Source organism: Cucurbita pepo, chromosome 20 (assembly GCF_057944985.1).
Source record: "Cucurbita pepo subsp. pepo isolate OVF chromosome 20, ASM5794498v1, whole genome shotgun sequence".
NCBI lineage: Eukaryota > Viridiplantae > Streptophyta > Magnoliopsida > Cucurbitales > Cucurbitaceae > Cucurbita > Cucurbita pepo.
This window is the reverse complement of record NC_141817.1, coordinates 1,702,220-1,720,016: the sequence shown is the minus strand read 5'-3', so window position 1 is coordinate 1,720,016 and position 17,797 is coordinate 1,702,220. Positions and strand designations below refer to the sequence as shown.

The following is a 17,797-nucleotide window of genomic DNA, read 5'->3' as shown; positions in this document are numbered from 1 at the left end:
TGTTCTACCCACAAAAAATTTGAGTTGTTGCTACTCGTTCATTGATATGTGTGCGCGTGCAAAAACTAGTACATGAGCACATATATTTGAAGAGTGATTTTGAAATTGTTAAATTTACGGTTACTCGTAAATAAATTTTATAATTTAAGATCCATTTTAATAGCATAAAAGTCCCATTTAAACGTTTTAAAATCAAATATTGTATAGATAATTAATTAAATTTTCACTAAAAATTTAGCTTTTAAATATAATTTGATTAAGGTTTATTTCTGGTAATTAAACTTTATTTAAAACAATAATGTGCCAACTTGGAAGGTTTCCAAATTTTAAATTTTCAAATAATTTCAATTATATTTAGTCAAAAATTTTGACCGATAATAAGTCAAACAATGCCAACATTCTCCATTTTTTTTTTTTTTTTTCATTTTAGAATCTGGAATTTATTTATTATTATCATTATTATTTTTTAATTAATTGGAATTTTTTAATTTGTTTGTGGTTTTCCACTAATATAAATAGGACAAAGTTGTTAGATTTATTGATTATTCAGATCTGGAAGCCATGATTCTAATTTACCACTTCTCACCACCTTCCCAATAAGGATTAAATTCTACATTTATTTACTTTTTACCCTTTCCATTTTTAAATAAATTTAGTTTTAGATTCCGTTAATTTTAAATTAATTAATTATACAGACTTATTTATTAGAGAGAGGTTTCCACTCATATAAAAGAATGTTTCTGCATGCAAGTTGGCTTTGATATCATTTATAACAGTTCAAGCTCACCACTAGTAGATATTATCTACTTTGGCCTATATCCTTATAAATGTGTTTAGTATAAAGAGGTTTTCCACACTTTGATTCGTTTCTCTCTCTAACTGATGTGCAATCTCACATACAAAACTCTCCAAATTTATTAAATATAAATCTAATTTTTTAAAATAAAATCCAATTTTTTTCTTTGTTTCGGGTTTTTAATTATATTTGTCTTTGGAATATTAAAAAAAAGTTTGGTTGCAATTTGATTTAAAATAATTACAAATTTGGGATGAGATTAAAACAGTTGCAAATATGGCATATTTTAAAGCTATATCTAAATAAAATATATGTAAAGTTGAATAGTCTCATAAAAAAAACGTGCATTTATTGTTGACTAACGTCTATTATTAATATGCAAATTAATTATGTAAAACGGTTTAAACCACTATCAATTTTTTTTTACCGTTTTTATATGTAAGGAAAATAATAATAACAATTAAATTAAAATGTTTTGATGGGCACAAAAATAAATAAATAAACTTTTGTACCATGTTTGCAAATTTGTTTTCTGAGGGGGTAGATTTGCAAATATAGTAAACAATTTAGTATAATTTTCGGACGGAAATGGCCTTTTCTTTGTCAATTTGGATAAAATCAAATAGCCCAAAATAAAGTGTTGGCCCAGATCCATTGGTGTATTGGGCCTGTTCTAAGTCGGCCCATTTCAAAATGGGCCGTTGCAATTGCTAAATACTTCCTCTCTTTCTCGTCATTTTATTTCTACTTTATTTTTATTTATTTATTTCCATACTTTTAAAAGTTATTTTAATATTAAAAAAAAAAAAAAAACTATATCTATTGCACGTCTCACGTCCTATGGCTCGTGCACCAGAATCTTCTAGTTCTGAAACCCAAGAAGTTAGTTTATCAAACTAACACAACATGTTAACTGTAGATTCAATTAACCAACGCTAAAATTAAAAAAAATTTATCATCAATTTCGTGATAGGACAAAAATGTTACCAAAAAAAATTATGTTTTAAATATTTGTTTTTAAAACAAACCATACCTAAGAAAGTAGTATGAAAAATGTAATAATTTTTTTTTTTTTTGTTTTGTTTAGTCGTTTAAGGGCATAGTTATGATTAAAGTTGGAAGCTTTAAAATGATTAAAATAAAAAATGTGACATTTAAAGTATTATTTGAAGTTTATTATTTTATTATAAAAAAACACAATCATTTAAAGTTTTATTTTATTGTAAAAAACAAAATCGATTATTTGTAGTGTCTGCCAACAATGTTTTGGCTACATGTTACACTGAAACTACGAACATGGAACTAATATTTTATTAGTTACAGTATTTTAAATACTGGTTCACTTCGATTTTAATATATTGACCATGGAAGACTGTATTAAAACTCAAAATAACATAAATTAAATAAATAAATAAAAACTATATTTATTTTATCTAAAATCATGATAATAAAAAAAAGATTGAATAAAATAATGGTTGAGCCATAGGTTGAAATCCAGGAAATTCTGATAAAAATATATTCATGAAGTAAAAATAAATTATTTTCATCTAATATAAATTATATTTTTAAATAAAAAAAAAAAGAATGTTTTTTTTTTTTAAAAGTAAGAGTATTTTTAAAATTTTAAAAAAGATTTAAAAGTATTTTTTTAATATTTTAAAAATAAAATACTAAGATTTTCTAAAATTTAAGTGTAATATTGAAGGGTTGAAAGTTATATTTTTATTAATTTAAAGTTCTAAATATTAAAGTAGATAGAAAATTTTAAAAAATAAGAAGAATAACTGTAGCTATACAGAGGAGGGTAAAAAAAATAAAATAAATAGAACCTTAAAAGGATAACTTGATATTCTGCAACAGAACTAAGCTTTGCTTTTAATCGTCAAATATTATTCAGATTCCACGTCCTCGCCGTCTCCAAGCTGCTCTATTCTATTTACGTCGCCGTCGTCGTCCGCTTCCAGATCGTCGTCCTCAATCAGCCACCGATCGAACGGCGCACATTCCGTTTTGTGCCGCAGTTTCCAGTCCAGAGCTTGGCATCCTCGCGAGCAATAGTTTACATTACCACAAACCGAGCATCGCCGGAATTCATGGAGCCGAGTCTCTGGCCTTCCACAGCCACTGTTTGAGCAGAGTCTCAGTCCTTCAGCGATAAATCCACGGCCCGATGCGAACCAATCTCTTAAAAACTGATTCGCCGGATGAGTCTCTGGCGCCGGAAATTTGCAGCCGAAGTCACTGAGAAGCGATTCGCTGGAATCCGTCGCGGGAGGGCGGTCGCCGCAGCAGTGAAGACGGAGGAGGGAGGAGTTTGTTATGGACGCGAGCTCACGCGCGTTGGCTTCGATTAAGAGACGACGTCCCTCGGATGCGTTTTGCGCGACGCCGTAACCGTCTTGAAGGCAGTGGCCTAGTTCACGAAGCGCGTCGATATGACCGAGATAAGCGGCACGTCCACACAAAGCCACACCGGCACGGAGATTCTTGTCGCTCTTTGAGCCACCGCTTCCGTTAAATTGTACGATGGCGAGGGAGTAAAGCGCCAACGGATGAGATTTAATCGCTGCCTTCGCCATTAACGAAGCTCCACTTCCTCTGTTCTTCAAACAATAAAACTCGATCTGCAAAAATGAAACAACAAAACGAAACACAACCGAATTAAGATCCAAAAATCAACTCAGTTTGAAATTGCAGAGACGAAATCAAACAATTACACGAACCATTCCAAGAGTATAGCAGGCTTCAACGTTGCCGGCAGAAACGCACAATTTCAGAAATCGATGAGTTGATTCGGACCAATTTATGGTTTGAATTTCAAATACTTTCGGTCCAGCTTTCTTCAACACAAACGGATGCAGAGCCAATCGATTAAATCTCTTACATCTATAAATCGCCAACAAAATTTCACATAAACATCAAAACGAAAATTAGATTAAACAAACCACAAATTAGGCGAATCACACGGCGATTCTTACGTTCTCATAACGTTGACGATATCGGAAGGAGAAGAAGCCGCGGCGCTAAGTTTACCAAGGACGACGACCACAAGATCGTCCGGCAAACCGTCGAAGAGATCAGAAATCCCGGCGTCGGTGCTTGTCGAAGTTCTCCTCCTTTTATTGCACACCATTCCGTAATGTAATAGAGTGGTCCTCGTTGTAGCCTTCACCTTCAAATCGACACCGCCATGGAAGGACTGCAAAAATGGAGGTCCGTTAATGGAGGATGAATTGGAGCCAGAATTGGATCGTTGTTGGAGCAATGGATGTAGTGACGGCAAAACGAATCGAGTGCGTTCAATTTATATCTCTAAGCGCCCAGCAACGGCGGGGAAGGGTCGAGACAGATTTGGATGGGTCCCACGGTTCGGGTCAGTCAAATTAAGAAATTAAACAAAATAAAATACATACCTTTAATTAATTAATTAATTAATTAATTTAATCCGACTTAATAAGACGGTAATAATATGATTTATATCTAATTTGACCGAGTAAAAGTGTAAAACTCAACCTCCTTTTTTCAATTCCTAAAAAAGAAAAAAAGAAAAAAAAAAAAAACTCAAACTTGCAAGTTACTCAGCCATTTACTATTTTCATTTTATTTTAAAATAAAACATAATCTTTTTTGTTTATTTTTCTTTTCCAAAATTATTATTATTATTTTTTATTATTTTCGAGTTTAACATAGTAATATTGGTTAATAATAAAGTTGTTTGTGGCTCTATTTTATTATATTACAAATATAACACTAAATTAATTAATTAATTCGAGAAGAAAATTAAATTATTAAACAACAAGTTTAAATGTCAAGAAACATACATGCAAATATTTATTATATAATAAAAATAAAAATAAATTCTAAACAAAAACTGATCTCTATTCGAAGGAAAGGACATGTCATGATACACGTGAACTTCCCTTGGCTTATTGATTTTGGTAGTGACCCAAAAAATAAAATTGAGCTTATTTTAATTAAATATAAATAAATTACATTTTCTCGATAAAAAAGGTCGATAATTTTGATTTTTTTTCAAACGTTAGGTAAACTTTTTTATTTTAATATTTTGAGATTTTTGTCACTGTCTTTCATCGCCAGTAGAATAAGTTCCTTGAAAAGAATGAGACGAAATATGCAAAGATAAAATTTTTGAGTCTGGGTCATAGATAGGATCAAAATGCAAGTAAGACGTCAACATAAGTGCAACAAGAAGTATATAAGACAAGTTAAGATGCGATTGAGGTTACTGGATAAATTTCTACCGTCCTGTTAAACCCAAAACTTATACTAAATCAGTTATAGACTATTTTAATCGAGGATGTAATATTTATAAATAATACAAAATGACATTTACAAATATCTTTGAAATGAACTTATCCATTCAAAATAAAAGCTAAAGGGATAATCATATCACTCCACTCAGTCAAAATTATACAATAAAGATTGTACTAAAAGAAAATGGTCGAAAAAAAACATATCATAAACTTCAACTCAACTGTAATTAATATGTACTTTTAATTTCACTGTTGTTGTATTAAAAAAAATATATTAGAATGTAAATGATAATAAAAAAATTATAAAGAAAAAATCAGAATAGAGTCCAGTCTAGGTCATATACAATATAATTACGGTCATCCCAGGTGGTATCTATGAGATCCCAAGTGAGTTGGAGAGGGAAAACGAAACATTTCTTATAAGGGCATGGAAACCTCTCCGTAACAAACACATTTTAAAATTGTGAGATTAATGGAGGTACGTTGCGGGGTAAAACGAATAATATCTAGTAGTGATGGGCATGAGCTGTTATCAGAGCCCGACATCAGACAGTGTACCAGTGAGAACGTTGGACCTTTAAGAGAGGTGAATTGTGAGATCTCACATCAGTTGAAAATGGGAACAAAACATTTCTTATTAAAATTGTGAGACTGACAGTAATAAATAACAGACTAAAACATACAATATCTACTAATGGTAGGTTTGAACAGTTAAATTATATGACGTGTATGAGTTTGAACTGTTAGATTATGTGACGTGTAACAAAACGTAGCAAATAAGAGAGATATTTGGGACATTATTTTCCCATTTAAAGCTAATCAGATAAACTTCGACTTCGATACTTATTTTTATCCAAACAAATGAATGATTGGAATTTTAGAGCTCTCGTTTATGGACAGTGATATATCAAACAAATTCCAATTTTATTTATTTATTTATTTAATTATTTTTCTATATGGATTGGATAAGGCTCTTGAAAAAATATGTGGGAGTTGGTGGCTCATCCCATCCCCTTAATAATTTTCCATACCAAAAAAAAAAAAAAAACAGATTTATTAAAATAATAATAATTTATAATCTCAGTTTATTGTTGCGTGTTAATTAATTTAATTTAATGTAATTTATTTTTTTGTGGGTTCCGTCTTCAGCTATCTTTAGGTAATATTCCACTACATATATTCAACTATATGACATCAACATCAACGCCATATCTTATCACCGTCAATAATTAAAAACATTTATATATATTACATCATGTTGTTATTATATGAAAAGCCTCGACCGACCTGAGAGCTCGACACCGAGCCAAAAACCTCGGATGATTATCTATAGCTTTCGACGTTTTAACTTCGTACACTAATTTTAATTGTACGAGCAATGTAATCATTTTTCACGTAATGAAGTTTCCTTTTAATGAGTCGATCATTAAAGATATGCAACTAATAATATCGAGCCATATACTACTTTGATGTAATATTGCTAAAGGGCATCAGACTCCATACCACACTCATGCATGATCTCATTCATTCCGTACTAGTCAAAAATTCATTCACGTAATGAAGTTTCTTTCTGATGGTCATGCGTAATAGGTCAAAGCGGACGATATCTGATAGTAGTGAGCTAGACTGTTAATGATATCAGAGCTAGACACCGAACATTTTAAAAACCTTATAAAAGTGTGGAAAACTGTTAAGGATAGTTGACCGTTTATTACCAGACAAATATCTCTCCTTTTATTACAGCTTATCATATTTGACCTTTTATTAAAGGTAAATATATTGTATTCATTTATTATTCTTTCATTTAGAGTTATTTCCATATTATTTGTAATTTACCATATTTCCGTAAATGATTATAAATAGAAAACTTTCACCACCCCACAGCAAACATTTTCAAAACCTTTCTTAGTATTCCTTATAATGGTGTGGAAACCTTTCCTCAGTAGATGAATTTTAAAAACCGTGAGGCTAACGGTGATACGTAACAGGTCAAAACGTACAATATCTGCTAGCAGTGAGTTTGGGCTGTTACAAACCACTGGCCCGATCAGTACCTCTCCCTAACAAACGAGTTTTAACAACCGTGAAGCTGACGACGATATTAGCGATGGGTTTGGGCGGTTACAAACCAATATTTACTCAATCAAATTTACACACCAACACGTATCATATAAATTTTAATTTTTTTGATAAATCGACATAATGAATTCGATAATTAAAATACTAAATGTGACATATGTACGATAGATTATATTATATATATTTATATATCAATCATATAGTTTTGGGTGTAGAATAGAAAAAGCAGCAGCCAACCATGATTTGATCACCTTTTTTTTCCTTTTTCGGATTAGATGTTTAAATCAAACACTGTTCTCTACAAGTGCAAGCTATTGAAAATTTTGCACAAAAACGTATTTATTTATTATTATTTTCTCATTTTTTAAGCAAGAAAAGTATGAACATAACGATGATTATCATTTATTTTTTGTTATCTTTGTTTATTGTATATTTGTGTGGTTATAAATTTGACTCGTCAAAGCTCGAGTTTTAACAAAATTTTATTATACCTTTTATGTTTGACTCTGATTAAAAATTGTTATAGTGAATTTATATGACATGATACGAGATCTGAAAGAAGTTTAGAAAAAGGAATTGAGCTACTTCTTCGGTGTTTGAATTGTGGATATTATTTAATAAATATAAATATTAAATATTTGATGTTCGTGTTTGAATGTGTAAGATCATTCGGATTAATCTGGACTATCCAACTCAAACCATAAAAATTGAAATGGGTTTGTTTTGAATTGACATTTTTTGGTCTAGTCAACCCACCCAACAGTATCCTACTTTTAAAATTATTATAGAAATTTAAGAATATTTAATGTTTGTGATGTGTTGTGACTTGTAGAGGTTTGATATTTGAGTATGCAGTGCCAATAATTAAGATTTTTTTTTTAAATAAAAAGAAAATAATTATTAAATATATTTATTTAAAAACAGTTTTTAGAAATCTAGATGGTATAAATTTAATATGTAATGATTTTTTTTTTTTAATTGTCTATGAAATTAAATTGACTAAGAGTAAGTCAAAGCGTTCATTTAAAGGCTGTGCATAGATACGAAAGCTAAGCTGGAAGTCACAAATAAAGATTAATAAGAAAACGTTAGAAAAGTCGACGTGTTTTAGGTTGGAGTCTTCACCTTGGGTTCGTTTAATATTAAATTTAGTCACACTGCCCATATCATATCATCTATGGTCCTAGAGGCTAAATGAGATATGATTAAAATGGAATTCAACCAAATATTAAAATAATATATAGTATGAAAAATGGAAGGCTAAGGATATGGTTTGGTGGAGGGAATCCAATGCGGAGTGGTGGGCTGTGGCTGCACCCAGATAATGCCCAAAATTCACCACCGAAAGTTGGCGCGTCGTGAGGGAACATTCGGTTCGCCCTTTTAAAACTCCACCTATATACAGATTCTGACATCTGTATTCCTGTGACATGGTCAGGTTATTTACCCTTCGTATCTAAGAATGAAGAATATCTCCACAATCTAATAAGAATCATGGAATTGTTTTCTATGATTGAGCCACTTAAAAAAAAACTGCACCTTACTGATAATATGGTCCATGCTCTGAGTTAGACTGGTTCTTGAAATAATTAGAGGCTCTTGAAGTAGTTAGTTCAAGATATGAAATCTTGGACAGTTAAGAATGAGATAGAAATAGAATTGGGAAGGTGTATATTCTCATTGATATTGATATCTTTTAAATAGGATATAAGCGAGCAACTAATACTTACTGACAAACAAAATATAAATTAATTAAATATTTAGAATAAAATAAAATATGCTATAAATCAAATCATAAAGGAAAGAATAGTAAGATATAATATCTAAGATATATTCCATAAATAATATATCTCAACATGGACCTTTATTATCGAGTGTAGAAATAGGCTAACTTGTAGATCAGTCGTTGTTGGACTAGGGATTACACGGGTAGGTGTTGAGAGCCCCAACTAAGTGTAGATATGATTAAATGTTGACGCTGCGACTTCGTAAATCGATCTTGGAAGAAATTAGGGACTACGTGGGTAGGTGCTTTAGTATGAACATGTCTATTGAGTATAGTAACAGGTTAAGGCCGATACTGTGACACCGTAAATTAGTCTCGAAAAGGGACTAGAGATTACACAGGTAGACAATCGATGAGGAATCAATTGGAACTTTGAGATCTACACAGTAGCCTAGAACATTATAAGGGTGAGCCCAAACTTCTGAGCCATGAGAGCTTACTAGTACGTTGCTAACATTCATTTCTTTTAAGTTTTTCTGAGTCATTCTATTATTAACGTCATTTTTTTAATTTTTAATTTTTAATTAATATTTTCTATTTTATTATTTAAAATTTCTGTTGCGTGCTGGAAAAACCATCAACGGTACTTTATTCCTTTTTTATTTGGTCCACAGAGCATGAATGAATTTAAGATAAGAATGAAAGATGTGTGTGCTTGAGAATAAAAGGCAATATTTATGTTACATCCATTATTCATTCCACCATTTACATTTATGTCACATATCTAAAAATGTTATTTCACTATCTAATTTTATTATATAGTATTTATCGTGTAATAAAATTAATTAAAATATTTGGTCATAAATTATAAATTTTGCATTAAAATTTTGAATGGAAATTTTAAAATAAAAAGTATCTTGATTATAATATTTATGTATGCAAAAATTGTTATTTTAACATCATTCAACTTTAAAAATATTTAAATAGTAAAAAAAAAAAAAAACGACCAATGAAAATTTAAAATGAGATAAATGTGATGAGAAATTAAAAAATGGTTTTATTAAAATAACTCATTTTGTTAATTATTTTTAATGCATAAAATAGAATTTGTTGGGATTTTTTTTTTATAAATATACAAAATTGGGCAGTAATGAAAAAACCCCAACAGAAGCCCACTGGACACTACGGGATGGTTCTAAAGAAGGCCCATAAATTTCTTATTGGGCCTAATTGCGGCCCAACAATTCTGAACAGAAAGGCGATCTGGGCAGCACGCCGATATCTTTGAGCGCATTGTTTATGTATGGCTGATTGTCATAAATAAAATAAACGGTAAATCTAATTTAAGAGGATACCATCTTAATCTTGAGAATTTCGTTGAATTTCTTTGACTTTGGAGGATTTTTGTATAGAGTCAATTGGAGCTCCGTCAGAGAGAGCGAGAGTGGGAGCAGAAATGGAGGTGGAATTGGAAGAGATGTGGAACGATCTCGAATCCCTGAAGCAGTCGCTAACCGATCCGTCCCATCGGGGACCGGTTGATAAGGTACTTCTGCTTTTCAGTTCTGCATCATTTCTTTTGATCATTTAGTTCGGAATTGACTTCCTGAACAATTGTGCCTATGTTCTGGCTGGATTTTTTTTTTTTTTTTGAACTGAATCATTTCATTGTCGAATTCTTTCTGCGTGTGGTTGAACCTGTTTTACGTCCTTTTAATTTACCCGCGAATCCTGCATGTATGGTTTTGTTTTGCATGAATATTCAAGTGTATCTTTCACTATGGAGAACTGAGAACGTTCCTCTTTCATAATGTAAAGGAGATTACGTTAGTGAAGATAGTTTGTAAATGTGTTGAGTGTTTGATTATTCTAACACTGAATTCAATTGCTCTCTGGCTATGTCCAATCCAGCTTCAATTGCATTTAGAGCGTCTCACAAATCTTTCGAAGTCAGGACCAGTACGGCGATCAAAAGTTAAGGTGTCTGTTCTATGCCCTGTCATATGTTGATTTCTTCCGTTGCTTTTTAATTGAAGCTTATGATTATATTTATGAACACATGCATCAATGAAATGGTGGCAGGACATGAGTGCTGAGGTGGTAGATAGCAACCCTTACAGTAGGCTTATGGCTCTTCAGAGGATGGGCATTGTAGAAAACTATGAAAGAATACGGGAGTTTTCAGTTGCCATAGTTGTATGTACTCATCTCCTCTTTCTTTATGTGTGTTCTAGAGTTTCAATTTGAGAAGTTGACATACATGGTTATATGTCTTCCCCTCATATGATATGTTTTCACTGTGGTTTTCAACTTTCAGACATTTTGTTGTTTAATTTTTATAATGAATTTTTATGTCATTTCATTCTTCATCCACAGGGAATTGGAGGTGTTGGAAGTGTTGCAGCTGAGATGTTGACAAGGTGTGGAATAGGTCGCTTGTTGCTATATGATTACGATAAAGTGGAGCTAGCTAACATGAATAGACTCTTCTTTCGTCCCGAGCAGGTAATCATTTCAGTATTTCGTCCTCCTTTCTTACCTGGGGGTCTTGTGTGGTTTAAGAATTGGATGTGCTTGCTCTTAATTTTGATCCCTTCCTGCATTTAGTTGTATGCCTGGCTGTAAGTTTACATTTTCAGGTTGCTACACTCTTCATGTTCTGGAAGGTCTTTTAGTTCTAAGTTTGTACCCACATATAAGGCAGCTGAATGTAAAGTTGCTTGTTTGTTCACTAGTTTACCTTCCCAATATATTTTCAGGTTGGTATGACAAAAACTGATGCTGCAGTGCAGACTCTTGCAGATATAAACCCCGATGTTGTACTTGAGGTTAGCCTTTTATACTACTGGTCTATTACTTGCACCTTTGTTGATGAATAATAACCACAGATGACCAGTAATAGTTTGTGCATAAAAACGAATTTTCTTTGTACTTGACGCAAAATGAATGGAACTTTTATGTTTTTTTTTCCTAATATTATGTATAATTTTCTATAATATTCATGCTATCACTAAGAATAGTTCTAAGAAAGAATATAGCTTTGGAACATTTAATTTACTCTTCATTCTCACTATAAATCACAACATTAAACTATGCAAAATATCTGTTTCATTTTGTTCTTTTATTCCTCATTCTGATGGGTTCATTTTGTTCACAGAGCTATACGCTGAACATCACAACTGTACAAGGTTTTGAAACTTTCATGTCAAGTTTGAGAAACAAATCATTCTCCCCTACTAAAGAAGGCAGTGGAGTGGATCTTGTCTTAAGTTGTGTTGATAACTATGAAGCAAGGATGGCTGTTAATCAGGCAAGTTTCTTCAGTGTCTACTTTTTTTTTTTTTTTGTATATATGGCTATATAAGACTATGTACGTTGTTGTACTTTGACGTTAATATTTAAAATTTGATAGACAGGCTTGCAATGAGCTAAATCAGACATGGATGGAATCCGGTAAGCAAGAAATATTCTTATTTAGACCATTCGCCTAAGATCGAATTTTTATACGTAGTCCTCCCTTTATGCATTTATTTAGATAGATTTCAATAGAGTTAGCTTTCATAAAAAATAAAAAATTGAAAAGATGAAAAAAAATCAATAAAGTTAGCTTGAAACTGCCAAATTACGGACAGATGCATGTGGCATAGTTATATTTTCACTAACTGACTACATAACACACACAAGTGAGTTAGAACACCTAAAATCTTAATTTTGATGTATTGGATAAGTACTAGGAATTGTAAATTGATGTCAATAGAAATTTAGATGCACAACACTCAAATTTATGAAATCATTGATTAAATGTCTCCACAGATATTTGAGGAAAACATGGAAATCTCAAGAATTGATAAAATTGTTTGAATTAATTTGTTAATCATCATTATTAGTTTATATTAATATTATTGGTGGTTGTCACAATGACATGTCTAAGTTTTCTTGACATTTCACTGACATATTGAAGAAAAAAAATATATTCTTGCATGTCAATGTTATCGATATAATTTTTATTGACACATCAACAAAAATTTTACTTCATGGATGAGAATGATTTAAGTTACTACTGGAAAAGGTCTGGGAAGCATCTCAACGTAGATATGGGTTTTAAGTTACGACTGGAAAAGGTCTCAGAATGATTTGAATGTGTATGCGTGACAAGTGCTAATGCCTGATACCATGGGCAGGATGATTTTCAAACTCCTTGTTAAAATAATCCGCTCTTAGGAATAGTTCTACTTTGATTTTTTAAATAAATTTATAAAGTTATTATAAAGGTGATAAATGTGAACTTACAATCACAGCTACTGTTATTTTGACTAGCCTAGTGATATTTTGAAAGCATATTTTATGCTAGCTTCTTAGTTCAAATCTAAGTAGGGCATGCGGGCAACCATTCTTAGATTAACAAAATCATACTCATATTTTATACGAAAAGATAAAAAGAATATTAAATTGTAAGTTTAGTCCTTTGACAATTTCTGTCTAATAGGTGCATGACATTTTAATTTTGAGTCAAATGTCTGTGAGTTTCTAATATGTTTAATGGTTTAGAAACCTTTAGTTACAAGCTTTCGAGAGTTTAGGAGCTTATTAGACACACTTTAAATGTTCAAAATCCTATTAGACACAAATTTGAGTTTGTGACTTATTAGATACATTTTAAATTTTAGAGTCCTCAAGAAGTAAACTTATAACTTAAAACCTATGAAAAGAAATAATTACTTTGCGCGTTAGCACTAATTATTTACAAATTGGAGATTTGTTAAGATATTTCTTTGCACATATATTGCTAAGACTTCGCAAATTGGAGCTTTGTTTAGGTGTTTCCGAGGATGCTGTCTCTGGTCATATTCAGTTGCTTATTCCTGGTGAAACCGCCTGTTTTGCTTGTGCACCACCTCTGGTATTCCTCCTCTCTAATCAAGATCTTGAATGTTTGGAGATTTCTCAATTTTAGTATAGATGTTGTATACTTATATTAACTACAAAACCCATGTTCTGCTGTTTCTTAACTGCAATAACTTTGTTTATGTGGTTCACCTGACGGTGTACCTTCCTCATCATCTCTTTTTTAATGTCATTGCTCATTGGTGGAAGGATTTATTCATTTATTTTCTTTGTTCAGGTTGTAGCATCTGGCATAGATGAACGAACACTCAAACGAGAAGGGGTTTGTGCTGCATCTCTACCTACAACAATGGTAAGGATTTTCTCGTTTCTGATACAAGTCCCAAACTGCACGTGTTAATAGGGAAGCCGGAAGGCTGTTCCTGATCCTGTCAGGGGAGATACACACCATCTCTCCTTTAATCGAACACAGAATTCCTAGGTTTTCTTATACAAATTATGTTCTAAAACCATCAACGAACATGTTTACATGTTTAGCATTTAATAAGTAACAAAAAGGAAATGTGGAAATAATTATTGTTTTGGAAATTATTTAAGAACTAGTCCAAGGTTAGCTAGGTCTGTCAATATGTTGGCTGCTTGCGTCCGTAGGCATCAACATTTGTATGGAGGGAACAAAAAAAATAATTGCTGTTACTTGCATCAGATAATTTGTTTTGCTAATATGTTTTTTTCTTCGGTACAAGTGCCGTTGCTAACTTGCATACAGAACCAGGGGTGGAAACTGTACTAGATCCATGAGAAAACCATAAACCTTTTTGTAATGACGTTTTTTGTTACTAGGTCCACATTGCCTATTCAATACACGGTATATTTTGGGAATTGTTATTAAGACGCTCCCATCATAGGAAAATCGCTGTTAGCATAGCAAATGTGTGTTTGGAAAGTCAAAAGCACTTTCAAACAATATTTCATGTTTTTCAGCTTCGTTCTGAAAAAATTTCAGCAAATTTGAAAGTAGTTGAAAAGGTGTCAAGTATTTTTTGAGAAAGAACTTAATTCTTGTTTTCTTCTTCCAAAAATATCTGCCAGTAGGTATATAAGAACACTACTCTAAATACCACTCTTATTAGAACTTCAAAATATGTTCCACAAATGATGACATAATTCAAGATTGGCTAACACTAACTAATGTATCATATTGACATCTATGATTTTGCTTTTTTATTATATTTTTCTAATTGTATAGACTAATTTGAAATGATATTCAGGGAGTTGTTGCAGGCCTATTGGTGCAAAACACCCTCAAGTTCCTGCTAAAATTTGGGCATGTTTCTCCTTACTTGGTGAGTATAACTTGCTCCTCTAATCTTTATTCATTAAAAAGGCATGATTACGAAGACAGAGACCATATTAATGGGCATTGTCAATCAATCAAAAATTAACCAACCATTTGATCAACTAGAAAGCAACTTAACAATTCTAACACTAATTAGCATGAAGTGAATTGATTCAACAAAATAGAAAAGCTCAAACAGTAAATGTTAAGAGAATTTGATTGTTCCCCGCTGGTCATCAATTCCCTACCCTAAAAAGAGCTCATGTTAGAGTTTAAGATACAGCTGCGGAAAATATCTAAAACAATCAAGGATCCTTCTAAACAGAACTTCCTCTTATAATTTGGGAAGATTTCAATAAAAGTCTACCTTCAGCGTATTCAGTTTATGATATTCGCATTTGAAGGACAAGATGAAAGGAGTTGAAAGGTTGAAGGCACGAACTGCACATTTATGATGATGCGTGCAATGGCAGTGCCTTGCGTCAAAATCTTTTAAAATTTTCTGGAACCAAACTTTGGCAGTTTCTTCCCCAAAACTTTGGGTTGAACACAAAAAAAAAAAAAAAAAAAAAAAAAAAAAAAAAAAAAAAAAAAAAAAAAAAAAAAAAACTCCAAACCAATCATTGTATCAATTAAAACCTTAAACTTTGTAAGTGAATCAATTTGAATTCTCGGTTATGATTCTACTTTAAAAATCTATAATGTATAATTTTCACACAAATTAAAAGACTTTTAAATGCATGGATTAAGCGTAATATTATGTGATAAATTTTCTTCCTATTTTGGTAGGATTTTGCGAGAAAATTACTCTTTATTTAGGTGGTTTTGAGTTAGATTTTAGATGCAATCAAGTGAAAATAGTTATAAATCGGTTTAAATTGATTCATTTTTAAATGTTTAGGATTTAAATTGATGCAACTATTAGTTTGAGATTTTAATTGATGTACCCTCCAAAATGTAGGAGCACAAATTGATTTGTTTCCAAAATAAGTCGAGTATGTTTGTGCTCTGTTTGGCTCCCTTGTCCTTTTTTACTTACTGGTTATATTCATTGCAGGGATATAATTCTCTAAAAGACTTCTTCCCGACCATGGAAATGAGGCCCAATCCTCAGTGTTCAAATGTGGTTTGTCTGGAAAGACAGGTAACTCCGACTTTTTAAGTCAGTTAATCTCGATTTTTGAATTCCTATGGATTATTAATAATATGTGTGGTGCAGAAGGAATACGTTATTGCAAAACCTGCACGTGATGCTGCAGCTAAGGCAAAGATGGAAGCAGAAGCATTGACGGTTGAAGAAATCCCACTGCATGCTGATAATGAATGGAACATAAGGTGTTTGCTCTAACTCCTAACATTATACATGATGTAGTCTTGATTCCTCACTTGATTATCTTTTCAATCATAGATTAAATACAGTTGAGAAATTCTAGTTAAAAATTGATATAGATATTTTAAATCGATAGCCTTGTTTTAACTTTGAAGAGATAAAATCTCTGCCTTTTGGTCTTGTCAGCGCTACCAAAATTCATCAAGAATTGATGCAGAGTCCTACAGATTATAGACACTTAGATTCGAGATTTAGCATTATCTAAAGAGTCTATTATGATTCCACCTCCGGTGTCTTAATTTATTTACTGTTGATTTTCAGTGTTGTTGATGAAGTTGAGATTGAAATCGTGGGAGCAACCACTTCAGGTGATCTTTTATGCATTTATTGTAGTTTCAAAATTTTCTTTCCGTTCTCTTTGCCTCCCTCCCAGATCATGTATATGGTCCTGCAAGTTCCTCATTTTCATCATGGTTTGCTATGTCCACCATAATAATTGCTGATATTGATTGATTCTGCACAAAATTGGTGATATTTTATGCTGGTAAATGATTTGGGACAACCCATTTTAAACCTTTAGTAATATCAGGTATGGGCTTTGTGAGATCCCACGTCGACTGGGGAGGAGAACGAAGCATTCTTTATATGGGTGTCAAAACCTCTCCCTAGTAAACGCGTTTTAAAAATCTTGAGGGAAAGCCCGAAAGGAAAAGTCCAAAGAGGACAATATCTGCTAGTGGTGGGTTTAGGCCGTTACAGGCTTTGTTTCACTTGGTAATACAACTTGATATTGATCTTGAAGTTAGATTCAACTAGTAGAAATTAGACGTCATTTGTTGATTATTTTTTATGGCAGGAATTTGGTTCTTTGCTGTGGCAAGGACATATTTAATCTATTTGATATTCACTTCGATTTGTTCTTCCTGGCAGATGCCCTTCCCGAAGGTCTTGTTCGTGAGCTTCCAATTGCAGATGAATCGCAGCATCCGGCTCCCACAGAATCCGCAGCCCCTTCTTCAGATGATCTTGAAGATCTGAGGAGACAACTTGAGGCTCTTAATTCTTGATCTCCAAATGTTTTCAGCTCTCGGTCTCGTTTGGATATCACCATTTTGCTCCCCTCTGCAAATTGTATGTGTTCATCCAATCTGAATTATAGCTTACAATAGCACTCTAGGGAGTTCAAAGAGAGAGAAGCTATTCCATTTCAGGGCTAATGCTTCAAATAAACTATTTTCTGGACTGGATTCCTCCTTGTTTTTCTTTTGACAACAAATATTATTCTTCAAATTAAGAGGCTTACTTCTTCCAGCATTTTTTTGGGTTGGGAATTATACAACCATCAAAGATCCGTCCCACGTCTAAAACCCAAGATTGAACATTAGAGCAGCTCATAACAACGTACCAA

The 17,797-nt window shown here is 32.2% G+C and overlaps 2 protein-coding genes and 1 non-coding gene across 3 annotated transcripts; 1 reads left to right on the top strand and 2 right to left on the bottom strand.

The window, feature by feature from the left end:
• Positions 1–2,495: 2,495 nt before the first annotated feature.
• Positions 2,496–4,079, bottom strand: LOC111782618 (F-box protein At5g50450). Its single transcript, XM_023663400.2, has 3 exons — positions 3,775–4,079; positions 3,520–3,682; positions 2,496–3,420 (listed from the first exon to the last, which is right to left on the bottom strand). The coding sequence occupies exons 1-3, from the start codon at positions 3,927–3,929 to the stop codon at positions 2,686–2,688; spliced, it is 1,053 nt and encodes a 350-aa protein (XP_023519168.2). The 5' UTR covers positions 3,930–4,079; the 3' UTR covers positions 2,496–2,685.
• A 6,089-nt stretch (positions 4,080–10,168) lies between these two features.
• On the top strand, positions 10,169–17,703 carry LOC111783425 (ubiquitin-like modifier-activating enzyme 5). The gene is made up of 14 exons (XM_023664348.2): positions 10,169–10,421; positions 10,787–10,855; positions 10,958–11,071; positions 11,252–11,380; positions 11,635–11,703; positions 12,033–12,185; positions 12,292–12,328; positions 13,693–13,775; positions 13,998–14,072; positions 14,992–15,066; positions 16,117–16,203; positions 16,279–16,394; positions 16,711–16,757; positions 17,320–17,703. Exons 1-14 carry the CDS (start codon positions 10,332–10,334, stop codon positions 17,454–17,456), a joined length of 1,281 nt encoding a protein of 426 aa, XP_023520116.2. The 5' UTR covers positions 10,169–10,331; the 3' UTR covers positions 17,457–17,703.
• LOC111783746 (U6atac minor spliceosomal RNA) lies at positions 14,064–14,190 on the bottom strand. Its single transcript, XR_002813427.1, has one exon. It is a non-coding gene; the product is annotated as a U6atac minor spliceosomal RNA (small nuclear RNA).
• Positions 17,704–17,797: the final 94 nt, after the last annotated feature.

Coding starts and splice junctions, on each gene's coding strand:
- LOC111782618 (XM_023663400.2), bottom strand. CDS start 3,929: ATGGTGTGCAATAAAAGGAGGAGAACTTCGACAAGCACCGACGCCGGG. Junction 3,683..3,774: donor ATCGTCAACGTTATGAGAAC/GTAAGAATCGCC, acceptor GGCGATTTATAG/ATGTAAGAGATTTAATCGAT. Junction 3,421..3,519: donor CCTGCTATACTCTTGGAATG/GTTCGTGTAATT, acceptor TCATTTTTGCAG/ATCGAGTTTTATTGTTTGAA.
- LOC111783425 (XM_023664348.2), top strand. CDS start 10,332: ATGGAGGTGGAATTGGAAGAGATGTGGAACGATCTCGAATCCCTGAAG. Junction 16,395..16,710: donor GATAATGAATGGAACATAAG/GTGTTTGCTCTA, acceptor GTTGATTTTCAG/TGTTGTTGATGAAGTTGAGA. Junction 16,758..17,319: donor CGTGGGAGCAACCACTTCAG/GTGATCTTTTAT, acceptor TCTTCCTGGCAG/ATGCCCTTCCCGAAGGTCTT.